Consider the following 15,745-nt stretch of genomic DNA (forward strand, 5'->3'; position numbering starts at 1 on the left):
ACGGTCGAAATTACCGGCCGGTACAGCCAGTACAAGGTAGGTACACCCGATATTTTTTCCGGTATGATATGGAGAGTGTACCTATACCGGTATACTGGCCGGTATGGTACGAAATCGCCCTCCCTTGCATGAACACTATCTTGTGCCATAGTTGAAACCTGTGCGCAGGAAAAAAAAAAAAAAAAAAAGAAGAAGGTCTGAAACGGAAAATCCCAATCGTGGACGCAAACATCGAGTCATGGCATCTCAGATAATTACCATTTACCCCTCTCATGGCCCTATAAAAATGGACGTGCGCCTCACACTGCAATCACATAAGCCATTTTCCTACTATCCTAAGCCAAAAGAGCCCTGGTTCTCTTCTAACCCACCTTCTTTTGCGTGACACAAAAACATGGCTAGCTTGGTCCTTGGTTCTTCACAGCAAACCAATAAGGGTGGCCTGAGCTTGTTTACCTTGTCCGACCATGAGATCTTGAACCAAATTTATACAACCCATGTCCATGATGATGAAAAGTTTGATGTTGAATCTCTTTTTATCATCGTCGAGAACATCCTTAAGCGTGCCACTGTCGTTGTTGACAATATAGTGCTGGTATAGTACCAACTTTTTCCTTTTAAGAAAATGTTTATAAATTTGGATCTGAATGTTGAAACTTGAAATGCACTAATGGAAACATAATTCCATCTTAATTTTTTTTTTTACAGTTTTTAATTATAGACTTTCAGCAACTTAGTCAGCTAGTTGGTCCTACCATTTCAGTCTAGTTCAGTTAAACTTTTTATTTTTATTTTTCCAGTTCGTTTATTTTTTATGACAAACAATGGTAAGACCATTATATCTCTCATGGATTTTTTATGGGACTAGAATCTTAAGGCACGTTGCTCCAAAAAAAAGCCGGACAAGAGGTCATTTTCCATTGGACTCAAATTTTCCCATTATCGTTGTCTCGTACAAGACATAGAGATGAGAGGAAGTCATTTTCAGTTTTAAGTTTTTGTGTTAAAATTTTTTTTTTTTGTAATTATAAATATTTTACATCTCTTTCTCCTTTTTTTTTTTTTTTTTTTTTTTAAAGAAGAAAATTCCACTTCCTAATTACTGTGAATTAACTGCAGGGTACCCAAGCAACAGTTGAACACTTGGAGGAGAAGATCCCAAAAGCAAGTTTTAGTCCACCCATATGTACACTCAAGAAAATTTCCTGTGAGGTAATTGCTAGTAGTTACACAGCAATTTTTTTTTTTTTTTTTCCCTACTCAAAGTCTCTGATGGGTTATTATTTTTTTGAGTTACCCATATGAATATTTTGTTTAATGATGAATACAATTTGTCAGATGCAATGCAAGTCCCCAGGGGAAGAAATTGCTCACAAAACAGCACTCTCAATACTCAGCAAATTGTCAAACTATTCCTGGGATGCAAAGGCAGTGTTAACCCTTGCAGCTTTTGCTTTGGACTATGGGGAATTCTGGCTGCTTGCCCAGATTCAGTCATCGGACCAACTTGCCAAATCAGTAGGAACCTTGAAGAGAGTACCTATCATCCTAAAGCGCCCAACACTGCAGAAACATAAGCAAGCACTTATTGAGCTTAACAATGTGATCAAAGCCACACTTGAAGTGATTGAATGCGTCTTTGAGTTAGAGAAGCTATCAAACCATGACGTAAAAGATGTACCAGCATTATCAACAGGCATGGAACATATCCCAGTTGATGTTTATTGGGCTATTGTGACTGTTGTAGCTAGCACCACTCAGCTTTGTTGCCTCATTAACGATGAGTACGTTCTAATCCAAGCCAAAATTACTTTTTATTTTATTTTTTGAATGGAACTTTGCCTTACAAGTTTTAGTTAAATAGTGGTATAAGTAATTAAATCTCATTATTTTCAGGGAAAAGAAACCAGAACTATCCCCATTTTCTCAGAAACTCAATATCATTGTCACCAAGCTTAAGAGGCAGATAACAATTATCAGACAACAAATAGGTTAGATTTTTTTGGTTGTTTTACTTGTGTATATAATGCAAGCCATGCTTCCTTGCATGTATTGGGTATAATGAGGAAAGATTTTGGTTAAATGCAGAGGAGACAGGGGCTTACTGGAAGTTGGTAAAGGTTTTTCGAACCCCTACGGAGATCATGGAGGTATTTAAGGGACTGATCTATACCAAGGACAGTGTGCAGCCTCTCATTGATGGTTCTACTAAAAAACCGGTATGCCCTAAATCACAGACTGCTCTAAAGGTTTTTTACACTCATTTTTTTTTTCATTTACTTGGCAGGAAAAAGAAAGATAAAAACAAAGAATTTTTGTTTTTACTAAGTAAAAAAGAAAAAAAAGAACTTTTTGATTCCCCATGCACGGTGTTAAAAAGTGAGCGAAGATGTTTGTTAAACATTTAAGACTACTCTAAAATTTCGAATTCAGGCTTTGTTTTTTGGTGAATAAATAAGGCTTCGAAATCACCACCTATATGTCTAGTCTTCTTTTCAACACGTATTTTATCCGAAACCCTTGCACCCATGACCATACGAAATCAAGGTTCTAATAATTTTACAGTTTCCAGAGTTAATTCCCCTAAAAGACTTCAGATTAAGAGAGTAAAAATGAAAAAGAAAAAGAAGCTAATGGGCAATATGTGACAACTCAAGGGCACAGCACAAGAAACAGAAAAGGGCAGGAGTGGGTGTGAGCGAAAATTATTATATTATAGGCTGTGGCTGTGGGGGCTCATCATAGCTAGGCATGGGCCCGATATTTTTGTGAGAGTAGGTGGGGCCTCGTGGCATATTATGTGTCGGTTTGGTATATGTGTTTAAAAATTGAAAATTATTATTTAAAAATATTTATAAAAATACGTGAGTGAAAAAATATGTAAAAATACGTGTAATATTATTTAAAAACTGAAAATGATTGTTTGAAAATATAAACCAGACACTCCCTATAACTCTCACTTTCGCATAGATTCATCCATTTTTATTTTTTTTATTAATAGACTGTTACATTAAAATTGTGGGAAAATTATGATGCAAAATAATATGATTTTAAATTTTTTCGAGAGCACAACTCAAATGACAAATAATGTTCGCATAACATTTGATATGTTTTACAATCTCATTGAAGATTTTTTTTTTTTTTGTTGATGTTATTTTAAAGATTTAGTATTTTTTAATTTAATTTTAGGTCATTAATATAAATATATATATATATTTATATACATTTATATATTACAAGTATCAATATCCATATACTTCTAAATGTGAAAAGACCATATCTTTTTCTTCTTCTTTTTTTAACGAGAGAAGAAAAAAATCAGAAAAAAAAAAAATGAGAGAAGAAAAATACAACATCCATTGAGTGTTTATTGTTGGCTAATAATAATGCTCACGGACCGTGGACTGATTTAGTCCATTTGGAATGCTATAATAAATGTTATTTTATTTTAGGTTTGGACTTTGGAGTTTGGAAAAGCCTCTCTCGCTCTAAAATCCGTATTTATTATTTTACATTTTTTTTTAAAAATTTTTACTGAGAAGAATATTCATTATTTTACCTAGTCGTTACATGCGAGTGAGACCCACTCTACAACGAAAAAAATGTCATATATATGTTTAGCAAAAAAAAAAAAATGTCATACATATAATGTACGCCTTAGGTAATATATTAACAAAGTTAGGCTTTTATGAAAAATTAAATTTTTTTGAAAATAGTTAATTATTTTATTATTTTTTTTAATTTTTTTAAAAATAATTTATTAATGTAAGCGCACACATTCTATTATAATATATCACCTAAACCGGATTGCTTTGATATCCTGTATGTGTAATTTGCATGGTTTTAAAAACCGGTACGGTGAACGAACCGGAAAAGCAGCTAATTACCGGTTTTAAGGTCGGACCGGGGTCCGACCGATGGTCGAACCGGTGACGTCATAAATAATTTAATTATTATTTATTTAAATTATATAAATAATTAATAAATTTTTTAAAGAAGTATATAACATTTTTTAAAGAATTTAACATAAAACATTACAAAAAAATCATGCTTAACATAATAAACTATCAACAAAACCAAATAAATAAGTTCCTTAGTCATTATATTTACATCCAAATAGCAAATAACAAATAAGTTCATTACATCCAAATAGCAAATAAGTTTTAAAGTTTCATTAACTATATGTGGAGGCAGAAAGAGTGATCGTGGGTGTGGCGAGGGGCTGGGGCGCGCGTGAGAGGGCGAGGGGCAGGGGCGCGCGCGAGGGGGCGAGGGGCTGGGGCGCGCGCGCGCGAGGAGCTTGGGTGTGCGCGAGGGCCGCGAGGGTCGCGAGAGGCTGGGGCTGGGAGGCTGGGGCTGGGGCGTGCGCGAGGGGGCGAGGGGCTGAGAGAGGGTGAGCGCGAGGGGGCGAGGGGCTGGGGCGCGCGCGAGGGGCTGAGCGAGGGGCTGGGGCGAGGGCGAGGCGCTGCGCTGAGCGGTGAAGGCGTGAGGGAGAGCGTGATCACAGGGCTGAGAGCTTGAGGAATGAGTTGAGGAGGCTGGAGGCGACTGAAGAGAAGTGAGAGAGGCAGAGAGCTGAATGAATCTGATAGGTTAGGAATTAGGATTGATTAGGTTTAATTTTTTAGGCAAAACGACACAGTTTTGAAATATGACCGGTTCCCGGTTCGACCGGTCGATTTTGCGGTTTTTAAGGTTGAACCGGCCGGTCAGAACTGTTTACCGTTTTTAATATTATTTCCGGTTTTACCTCATAACCGGACCGGATTTGAGGCCGGTTCCCAGTTGAACCGGTCAGACCGGCCGGTCCGGTCCGATTTTTAAAACTATGGTAATTTGGCCTAATAGTAATACCCTTTTTTTTTTCTACAATTTTTTTGGGGTCTGAAATTTATATATTTTGGCTCCGCGTAAATCAATGAGCGCTATCCTCAATAAATCATATAAAAGTCTATGAAGGATCATTACATTTGAGCAACCTGTCCTGTCCTGTCCTTTCAAATTTTCAACTACTAGAAAGAGGGAAATTTTCAGCAATGAAAAAAGAGACGCACATCGGCACATGTGAGAATCTCTTATTTTTTTAATAAAGTTGGATAGAAACGTACAAATGTATGGATTAGGATCCGGTTAGGGTGCAATTCACCACATTTGTTTCATAATTTTTTTTTTCTTTTTAATTTTTACTTTTTATTTTTCATAAAAAATTTTTTAACTTTATTTTTAATTAATGAACGAGATTGAAAACTATTTTTTACAATTATCAATCTCAACTATTAAAAACAATTGCATTATACAATTACTCCTTGATGTTGAGGATTCCGTGCAATTACTCATTCACTTCTCTCACAATTTTATTTTCTTAAAATGCTAGTATCGTGTATTTTTATATACATTTGTCTTAATTATCTTGTATAATATATTATGATTTGTTATGCATGATAAACATGACACTAACATATGGATTTATTTATTTTCACTATTTTACTTTTTGTCATGTAAAATACGTATAACAAAATATGTATAAAAGTGTGTGATACTAATAGTATTATTTTTATTTAAAAAAAAAAGGGTGGAAATTCAAATTTTATTTATTTTTGAAAGGCATTTATTTTTTAAGTCTAATCAATCACTTTCATGTATATTTTCTTTTCAGCCTTTTAAATTATGTGCATCGGTGCATCAATTACGTAAAATAGTGCACGGGAAATTAGTGTAAGAAAATATTTTCCTAGATATGATTGTTTGATGTCGGTGTCTATGCTCTTTTACATCATGCATAAAATGGATATTCCATATTAAAGTATGAATATTGTGTGAACCATAATTTCCTTTCTACACTGGCATGGTACTTCATTTGGGGATTAATGCTCTAATTTTCCCCCACCTTCTTAAAGTAGTGTATGTTTTTAAATATTTAATTATATTGTAAATTTATGGAGTACTCTTAAAATTTTATCTACTACACACAAATATAACTTTATAATACCTACACTTACCATACTATAAATTGTAGTTTGGCTGAACACAATGTGAAAATCGATAAGTCAAGAGTCATATCTTACATTTCATGTTTGAAATGGAGTGATACAAGTTTTTTGACACCTATAATTTGTGTGGCACAAACAGGTTAACATTGACGTGTTGAAGAAGAAGAATGTCTTATTGTTCATTTCGAGTCTAGACATTACCGAAGAAGACATTTCAATTCTTAGACCAATTCATGATACTATTAAGAAGGAAGACCAGTATAAGATTGTATGGATCCCAATTGTGGAGCAATGGACCGAGGAGTTGCAAAAGAAGTTTGAGATCTTGCGGTTTAAGATGCCATGGTATGTGGTGCAGTACTATTCACCAATAGCAGGCATTAGATTCATCAAGGAGAAGTGGCACTTCAAGGGCAAGCCCACCGTTGTGGTTTTGAACCATCAAGGGAAGGTGGAATGCGAGAATGCAATGCACATGATTAGGGTATGGGGAATTAAGGCCTACCCTTTCACTAGCACAGTGGAAGAAACTCTAACTACTTCAAAGGAATGGATTGGATCCATTGGAGCTGGAGTTCATCCAAGTGTTGAGAACTGGGTAAGATCATTTAACCAATCTCTTAATGCACGTGTGTGCTCATGCACGCGCACACACACATTGTCACATACAATCATACATGTACATTTTGAGAAAAGTTTGTAATGTGCATCCGAATAATATTTACATTTGAAATATGTTGTTAAATCAGATTAAGGACCAAAAGTACATCTTTTTCTATGGAGGCAAAGACAACGAGTGGATCCAACAATTTACTAAAAGAGCAACTGCCCTTGCCAATGATCCAGTGATAAAGGAAGCTAGAATTTCCATTGAGTTGCTCTGCGTCGGAAGGGGCACCAAAGGAGAAGACAATGCGGGAATCCTTGGGCGATTTTGGACTGGTATTGAGAGCTTGTTCATTTCCAAGACTCAAAGGAAGACCGAGACAGACGCTGTGTCATTAGAAATCCAGAAATTGCTTTCTTACAAGAATGAGAGTGGGTGGGCTGTGCTTAGCAAAGGTTCAACCGTGGTACTCAGTGGGCATGGAACAACAATTTTGAAGGTCTTGGAGGACTTGGACAAATGGAAGGAGCTTGTGCGTGAAAAGGGCTTCGAAGTCATATTCAGAGAGTACCATAACAAGGTTCTTCACACTGCTCACATTTGTTGCCGAATTGACATTCCAAGCACCAGTGGGAAAATACCAGAGAACATGAAATGCCCTGACTGTCCACGCATCATGGAAACATATATCAGCTTCAAGTGTTGCCACATTGATGGTACGGCCAATGGGTTGCATTAAGTGGCTACCTCTTCTTCGGATTACCTAGGGTTGCAAAACAAGTATTAAATTAAATAATGTGGTTACGTTGGTAACCTTATGCTAGCAGCAAAAATGAGATGTGACATGCATGGGGTTTAAATATTTATGTTTTGGTGTGATGTGATCTGATGCCACTTTTGTATTGTATGTTATGACTTGTGTTGTTACTTTCTTCTGGTTTATGACTTATGAGAAGGAATGTGTGTAATCCTGCGGTATGGATGTTGCATTAACAAAAGTGGAATTCTTCTGGTTTTGACATTTTTCTACCATATCTTTTGCTTTCTTCTCAAGTCTAATTCCTTATAATAATTGCTTCTTTAAGGGGCTGTTTGAATTAAGGGGCCGGGGAGGGAGGGAGAGCAAAGGAGAATAGAGTAGAGTTAGTCAAAAATTAGGCTAATTTTTGGCTAACGCTACTCTTCTCCCATCTGTTCTCCCTCACTTTCCCTCAATCAACACAGATCATTATGTACTTAAAGATCAAGCCTTACTGTGGGTTCTACCACTTTTCACATAATAATAATAATAATAATAATAATAATAAATAAATATTCTTGATGACACGCCAATGTGAGGATTGTCTTGCCTTCACATCATTAATTTTTTTTTTTTTAAATAGTTGCTTATTTCATAGTTTTAAAAATTAGATTGATGAACAGCTATATCGATTGAATTGGGAATCAGTTATGGAATCAATTCGGTAAAAACTGGCATTTCAACCATAAAAACCATCGGTTCAACCAAAAACCGAACATATTTTTGGTTCTTTGACTATTTTGATTTTTAAGACTATAGTTTGTTTCTGCTTATGCCATCTAGGGGTGTGCAGAAAACCCACCGACCGCCAAATCCAACCCAACCCAACCCAACCCGCCGGGTTGGATCGGTTTTTAGGGCTTGGTGGGTTGGGTTATAATTTTGTTTTTGTTTTTTTGTAGCTGGTCGGGTTGGGTTTGGGTCATAAAATTACAAACCCACCAAACCCGACCTGACCCGCCCATATTTTAATATATATTTAAAATATATTATATATTTAATAATTTTTTTTAAAGTTAAAACCCAGCTGTAGAGCACTTCATCAATTCTTACAAACATATATAATATAAAATCCTATTACTTTCTTTAATATATATTTAAATATATTATATAATTAATAAAAAAAATATATGGGTTCAATATAATAATAATAATAAAAAATGTCCAACCCGACCCAACCCGATCCATGTGGGTTGGGTTGGACATATGTGATGGGTTGGGTTGGGTCGAATTTTTTTTGACCCACCATGGTGGGTTGGGTCAAAAAATTCCCTCAACCCGACCCATGCACACACCTAATGCCATCCACTAGGGACATAATTGACTTACATGACATAATTGTGAGTGGAAGTTCAATTGCAACAAGCTCCATAATAAAAGAGTCTATGGATTTAAAGCTACATATGCCACATTAGTAAGTACTATAGAAGATAGTTATAGATGTAGAGTTATGTCTCTCGTATAAACTTCCATTTTATTATAAGGATTTTGTTTTAGGTGAAATTCCTCTAGAGTTTTTTTAGTATCAGAAAATTTGTTCAATTGGTTTTTTCTGGATCACCATCATTTTTCCTAGTATGATCTATTCTATGTGACTTATTCAATTGAGAATTATTGCATAATTGGAATAATTAACGACTTGGTTAAAATTGGTTAATCTTGGCACAGGTGAGTCCTAAACCCTAACATAGTGGAGTGGTTTTTTAACCGTTAGGTATTAATCAAAATGATGTTAGTTAATACATTTGTTCAAATATTTATGATATTGCAGTTTTTTTTTTTTTTTTGAGAAACAGATATTTCGGATTCCGCAAAAAAAAAAAAAAGAAAAGAAAAGATAAACAGATATTGCAGTTTATTGCTAAATTAAAAATACATAAAATATCATCATTAATTTCTTTTGTCTTCACGGTTTCATCGCCTCCCTCGCCTTCTTGGACCCATCTCGCATTTGAAGATCGACCTCTGTTTTCTTATCTAGAAGAGATCTTATCCTTACCCATGGTTTAGATCCCGACAAGGTGGGGTTCACACACTGCATTTATCCAGTGACATTTTAGCTGTAAAGCTTTCAGTCTACCATCAACTGTTGTGACATCTTGCTAAAAATCTAATGCAACCGTTAGGTCCCAAAAAAAATCCAGCATAAGTGAAAATTATAAAATATTTGAAGAGTGCTAAAAATGCTGTACATGATAAGATGAGACAAAAAAGAGAGAGAGACAGAGAGAGAGAGAAATATTCTTGCACGTGATTAAAATAACTATCACACATTCACATCATATAGTTTTGTAATCTTGTAATAATGTAATCTAAACCAATAGTTATGTTTTGAGTGTCCAAAATTTCCTTTTATTAGTTACCACATAAAGTGAGGAATAATTGAATACAGAGTATAATCAGCCAAAAAAAAAAAATTTGAATATAGAGTATAGACAAATGAGTATACTTCACCGAGTCTTTGCATCGCATGTAATTACCATTTGCCCCCGACTCTTATGGCTCTATAAATGGACATGGGTAGCTGAGTGCAATGACACAAACCATCTTTGCCACTTTCCCTTATAGTCCTAAGCTAGCCAAAGAGCTCTGATTCTACCCCATCTTCGTTTGTGTAACACAACAATATGACCAGCAACGCCCTAGGCTCTTCACAGCAATCCAAAAAGGGTGGCCTGAGCTTGTTTACCTTGTCTGAGCAAGAGATCCTGAACCAAATTTATTCAACCCATGTCCATGATGATGAAAAGTTTGATGTTGAATCTCTTTTCATCATCGTCGAGAACATCCTTAAGCGTGCCACTGTCATCGTTGATAATGTGGTGCTGGTATAGTACCAACTTATTCTTTTGAACAATAATTTAAGAATAGTATTTATTACTCGCTATTTGTTGCACATATCTTTATATACACATTAAAAATATACTGAATACATAACTTGAAGTCTCGATTTTCAAATAAAAATCATGATTTAAGTCACATTTTAAATATAAATGTATTACACATAATTTAATATTTATGTTCGGGTTACACTTACAGTTTTCACACCCTTATTAGTCCACTACCAATATACCAAATTGGTTAATTAGAGAATTTCAGCAATTTAGCTAGCTAGTTGGTCCCACCTTTATGGTTAATTTATTTAATTTATAGTTTTTGAAAATTATTCTTCCCCACTCTTGAAAATTGAAATACTTGTCTCATTCTTTTCAATTGACTTTTCATATTCATTATGTCATCAATCATCATATAATAAATACAAATATTAATTATTAAAATATAAGGATTTTTTTTTTGGGTATAGAAGTGCGAACATTTTGTGTATAAAGTGTATTTCAAGAATGTAAAAGAATAATTTTTTGCCTTTTACTTTTTTTATTATTTTAAACAAGCAAAGGGGAGACCATGATGACTCGTGGGTTTTCCCTAGGACTCAAATGTTAAGATACGTACTTCGAGGACAGCCGGACAAGAAGCAGGTCTCCTTTCCTCACCTCTTGTTTAGCCATTGGTTGCCCATTGTCGTTGTTTTGTTGAAATGTCTTTGCTTCTTAGAAAATGAGGACTATTTTATTTATTTATATTTTATTTTCTATTTTGGGTGAATGGAGAAGATGGATATAGAGTATTTATTTAGTACAGTGGCGTGAGCATATACTCTTTTTTCTGACATAATAATAGGAATTACTATTTAAATTTATGATAGATTCTAGTCATTCTACCACCATTCAAAGAAGAGTAATTTATATGGACTTTCCAAAATATATGTAACATGTTACTCTTAGTCAATAAAAACAATTAACCTGATTTAAAAATATTAGGTAAGTTTTAAAAATCAGATAAAAAGGTCATTGTTTGTATTAAATGATTTATTTTCATTGTAAATACCTAATAGTGTTTTAAGTAGAGTGATTTTCAGGTTAGAATCTCTAATTCTTACCTTCTTTGTTTTTTCCCCTCATGTTTTTTTTTTTCCCCTTCCTAATTACTCGCAACTCACTGCAGGGTACTCAAGCAACAGTTGAAGACTTGGAGGAGAAGACCCCCAAAGCAAGTTTTAGTCCACCCATATGTGCACTCAAGAATATTTCCTGTGAGGTAATTACCAGTAGTTACACAGAATGTTTTTTCCCCCTTACCCAAAGTGTGGTACAACCGTATAAGACTCTAATAATTAAGGACACTCATGGTTTTTATTTTATTTTGGTCAGTCACATAAATATTTTTTTTTTATTGATGAATATAAAATGTCAGATGCAATGCAAGGCCCCTGGTGAAGAAATTGCTCACAAAACAGCTCTCACAATACTTAACAAGCTATCAAACTATTCCTGGGATACAAAGGCAGTGTTAACTCTTGCAGCTTTTGCTTTGGATTATGGGGAATTCTGGCAAATTGCCCAAGCTCCGGCGTCGGACCAACTAGCCAAATCAGTGGGAACCTTGAGGCGGGTACCTATCCTCTTGAAGCGTCCAACCTTGCAGAAGCATAGGCAATCACTTATTGAGCTTAACAATGTGATCAAAGCACACTGGAAGTGATTGAATGCATCTTTGGGTTGGAGAAGCTATCAAATTATGACACAAAGGATGTACCAGCATTATCAACAGGCGTGGAGCACATCCCAGTGGATGTTTATTGGGCAATTGTAACTGTTGTGGCTAGCACGACTCAGTTTTGTTGCCTCATTAACGATGAGTAAGTTCTTATCCAAGCCAATATGATATGCCCCAATACTTAATTGAAAACCTTTTCCATATCACAATCTTAAGGCTTGCTAAAATGCTTATGATTATATACCTTAGAAAGGACGTTTGTATTACATCTTGTTTATGTTAAATCTATATAATAGTGTCTAGCCTCATGCCTAATACGCTAATACAGTTGCCTGGTATAATTCAAAAAAAAAAAAAAAAAAAATTTTTTGGTATACACCATCTTATTACCAGTGTCAATTTCCAGGGACAAGAAACTGGAACTATCCCCCTTTTCTCAGAAACTCAATTACATCGTCACCAAGCTTAAGAGGCAGATAACAATTATCAGACAACAAATAGGTTAGTGTCTTGGTGGTTCCATTTGTACGGATGCAAGCTTCATTTCATGCATTGTACATTGAAAAAGTTCATTGCCTCAAAATATAGACTACTATAATGAAGAAAGGTCTTGGTTCACTGCAGAGGTGACAGAGGCTTACTGGAAGCTGGTGAAGGTTTTCCGAACCCCTACAGAGATTATGGAGATATTTAAGGGACTAATTTATACCAAGGACAATGTGCAGCCCCTTATTGATGGTTCTACCAAGAAACCGGTATATGCCCTTTCAAGAATATAAGGTGTTTGTTTGTTTGTTATTTTTTATTTTATTTTATTTTTTATAAATAATTTCCCAATAGATGATTCAATTGTTTGATTGCTTCTTGCGGATAAAAGAAAATTTATTTGTAAAAGAAAATTTATTTGATCCCCAAGTTAATAGAAAATGAGTACTAAATGAGAAAATATACAATACTTTTAAAAAATAAAATAATCTTTCCTTTTACATAATAGGAATCTCACTAATTATTTATAGTAGGACTTATCATTTGTGTGAAATGTGAGTATTAAAAGATTTTTCTTGATATTACTGCGCATGCTTGGTGCGGTGGTCACTCCACAAATATAAGTGCTGTAAGATGTGAGGGGTAAAGGGCCGGGGTTCATGTCTCTAGAAGAAAGTTTCGTACACATATATATTAAGATTAATAGCTAGAGTAGAATTTTTATTTTGTATTAAAAAAAAAGAATTTTCTTGATAAACTAAATAAAGTTTGAATTTAGGTTTTTGGAATTAACTCATAATGTCTAATCTAATCATAATGCACTTCATCAAATCTCTTGCACCCAAGAAACCTAAGTTTCAATAATGGGATAAGATCTCATTTCGTTTCAATTCTCTGTTTTAAATAGACGTGAGATTACTGATATTTATTTGATTTGGTGTGATTTACATGGATTTTGGATTCCGTCAAATAATTTCTCATTTTGAGAGTAAATTGCACAAATATAATGGACATCAGCTAAAGCATTCACAAATGTTACACCACCATAATCTGGGACCGATTTGGTTACATACCAAAACTTTTGTTGTTACACCATAATATGGGACGTCCAATTTGGTAAATTGCTTGCCGTAATAAATGTTATGTAACTTTATGTTGTAAAAATTGTATTACAAACAATTCTATGACCTTGGGGTTGGTACCTCCACTTACGTGTCATTGCTCTAACTGGTAATTTGGATAAATAATATATAAATCGACTAGTATTTTTCATGCTTGAAGTGGGTGCTAACACAAGTTTCTTGACGCCCATAATTGTGTGGTACAAACAGGTTAGCATTGAAGTGCTGAAGCGGAAGAATGTCTTATTATTCATTTCAAGCCTAGACATTTCTGATGATGACATTTCAATTCTTAGACCAATTCATGATACAATTAAGAAGGAAGATCAATATAAGATTATATGGATCCCAATTGTGGATGAATGGACTGAGGACTCAAAAAAGAAGTTTGAGATCCTTCGTTCTAAGATGCCATGGTACGTGGTGCAATACTATTCACCAATTGCAGGTATTAGATTCGTGAAGGAGAAGTGGAACTTCACGGGTAAGCCCTCAGTTGTGGTGCTGAACCCTCAAGGAAAGGTGGAATGTGAGAATGCATTCCACATGATCAGGGTATGGGGAATAAAGGCCTTCCCTTTCACTGTCACAAGGGAAGAAACTCTGACCACTTCAAGGGAATGGATTGGGTCCATAGGAGCTGGAATTCATCCACATATTGAGAACTGGGTAAAGATCATTTCACCAATCTATAAATTCATATATGTGTAGTGTTTATGCGTGTGCACACATGTATTGTCAATATCAATTATTCTACTGTTATTCTCGTATCACATCATTAATTTATCGCAATTGTTACAATATATGTGATTGTGATTAGTGAATTATTATTTTCACATGAACTCATAATTTTTTCTCTACAACTCACAGTGGCACATGTTAGAATTATAGTAAAAACTGTGTCACAAATATTGTATCCACAAAAGTTGCATATGTATCCAAAAGAAGTCATATAATTGCATGCACATTTTTTGAAAAAAAAATAATGGTAATGTGCATTTGTATAATATTGGGGATTGATCATATATGTTGTTCAATCAGATCAAGGACCAAAAGTACATCTTTTTCTATGGAGGCAAGGACAACGAATGGATCCAACAATTCACTAAAAGAGCAACTGCTATTGCCAATGATCCGGTGATAAAAGAAGCAAAGATTTCCATAGAGTTGCTATGCATTGGAAAGGGTAGCAAAGGAGAGGACAATCTTGGCATCCTTGGGCGCTTCTGGACTGGCATTGAGAGCTTGTTCATTTCCAAGAGTCAAAGGAAGACTGATACAGACGCTGTGGCACTAGAGATCCAAAAATTGCTATCATTCAAGAATGAGAGTGGATGGGTTGTGCTCAGCAAAGGGTCAACTGTGGTACTCAGTGGGCATGGGACAACTATTTTGAAGGTTTTGGAGGACTTTGACAAATGGAAGGAGGTTGTGCGAGAAAAGGGCTTTGAATTCACTTTCAAAGAGTACCATAACAAGGTTCTTCACACTGCTCACATTTGTTGCCGCATTGACATTCCAAAGGCCAGTGGTAAAATACCAGAGAACATGAAATGCCCCGACTGTCCCCGAGTCATGGAGACTTATATCAGCTTCAAGTGTTGCCACATTGATGGTGCCGCCAATGGTTTTCATTGAGTGGCCACCCTACTTTGGATTAGCTAGTATTGCTACTAAATTAAATAACATGGTTGCGTTGGTAACCAGATGGTAGTAGCGAAATGAGTTTGTGACATGACGTTGATGCCACTTTTTTGTTCTATGTTTTGTTGGTTTTGTTGTTCCTTTGTTTTGGTTTATGAGAGGAAATGTGTTTGTAATCGGTATGGATGTTGCATTACTATGTGGCATTCTGTGGTTTTTAAATTTTATTATCATATCTTTTAATTCCTAAAATTCTAGTTCACTTGATAATTTCTTTTGCTTCTTTTCGTTTACTTGAAGATCATGCTTCACTCTTCAATAGAGGGGGGGTTGGGGGGAACAAAAGAAAAAGGAAAAACATTGAACACTACATTATAGTAGAGAGTGAGATCACTCATACCTTTGCTTCTCCAAGAGGTGGTCTAGGGCCAAAATGGTTCTCACGAAACATTTTTGCCTTACCACGCATGTGTGATTTTGCATAAATGATCATACAACAGTTACCATTGGATGGTTACATGGAAATGTTAAAATTTATTTT

General features: G+C 35.2%; 1 protein-coding gene and 1 pseudogene across 1 annotated transcript; both read left to right on the plus strand.

The window, feature by feature from the left end:
• Nucleotides 1-312: 312 nt before the first annotated feature.
• On the plus strand, nt 313-7,629 carry LOC142623534 (protein SIEVE ELEMENT OCCLUSION B-like). The gene is made up of 7 exons (XM_075796971.1): nt 313-595; nt 1,120-1,212; nt 1,339-1,784; nt 1,897-1,991; nt 2,089-2,219; nt 6,130-6,588; nt 6,740-7,629. The coding sequence occupies exons 1-7, from the start codon at nt 395-397 to the stop codon at nt 7,334-7,336; spliced, it is 2,022 nt and encodes a 673-aa protein (XP_075653086.1). The 5' UTR covers nt 313-394; the 3' UTR covers nt 7,337-7,629.
• A 2,318-nt stretch (nt 7,630-9,947) lies between these two features.
• LOC142623535 (protein SIEVE ELEMENT OCCLUSION B-like) lies at nt 9,948-15,456 on the plus strand (annotated as a pseudogene).
• The last annotated feature ends 289 nt before the right edge of the window (nt 15,457-15,745 follow it).

This window comes from Castanea sativa, chromosome 2, assembly GCF_040712315.1.
Source record: "Castanea sativa cultivar Marrone di Chiusa Pesio chromosome 2, ASM4071231v1".
NCBI classification, from domain to species: Eukaryota; Viridiplantae; Streptophyta; class Magnoliopsida; order Fagales; family Fagaceae; genus Castanea; species Castanea sativa.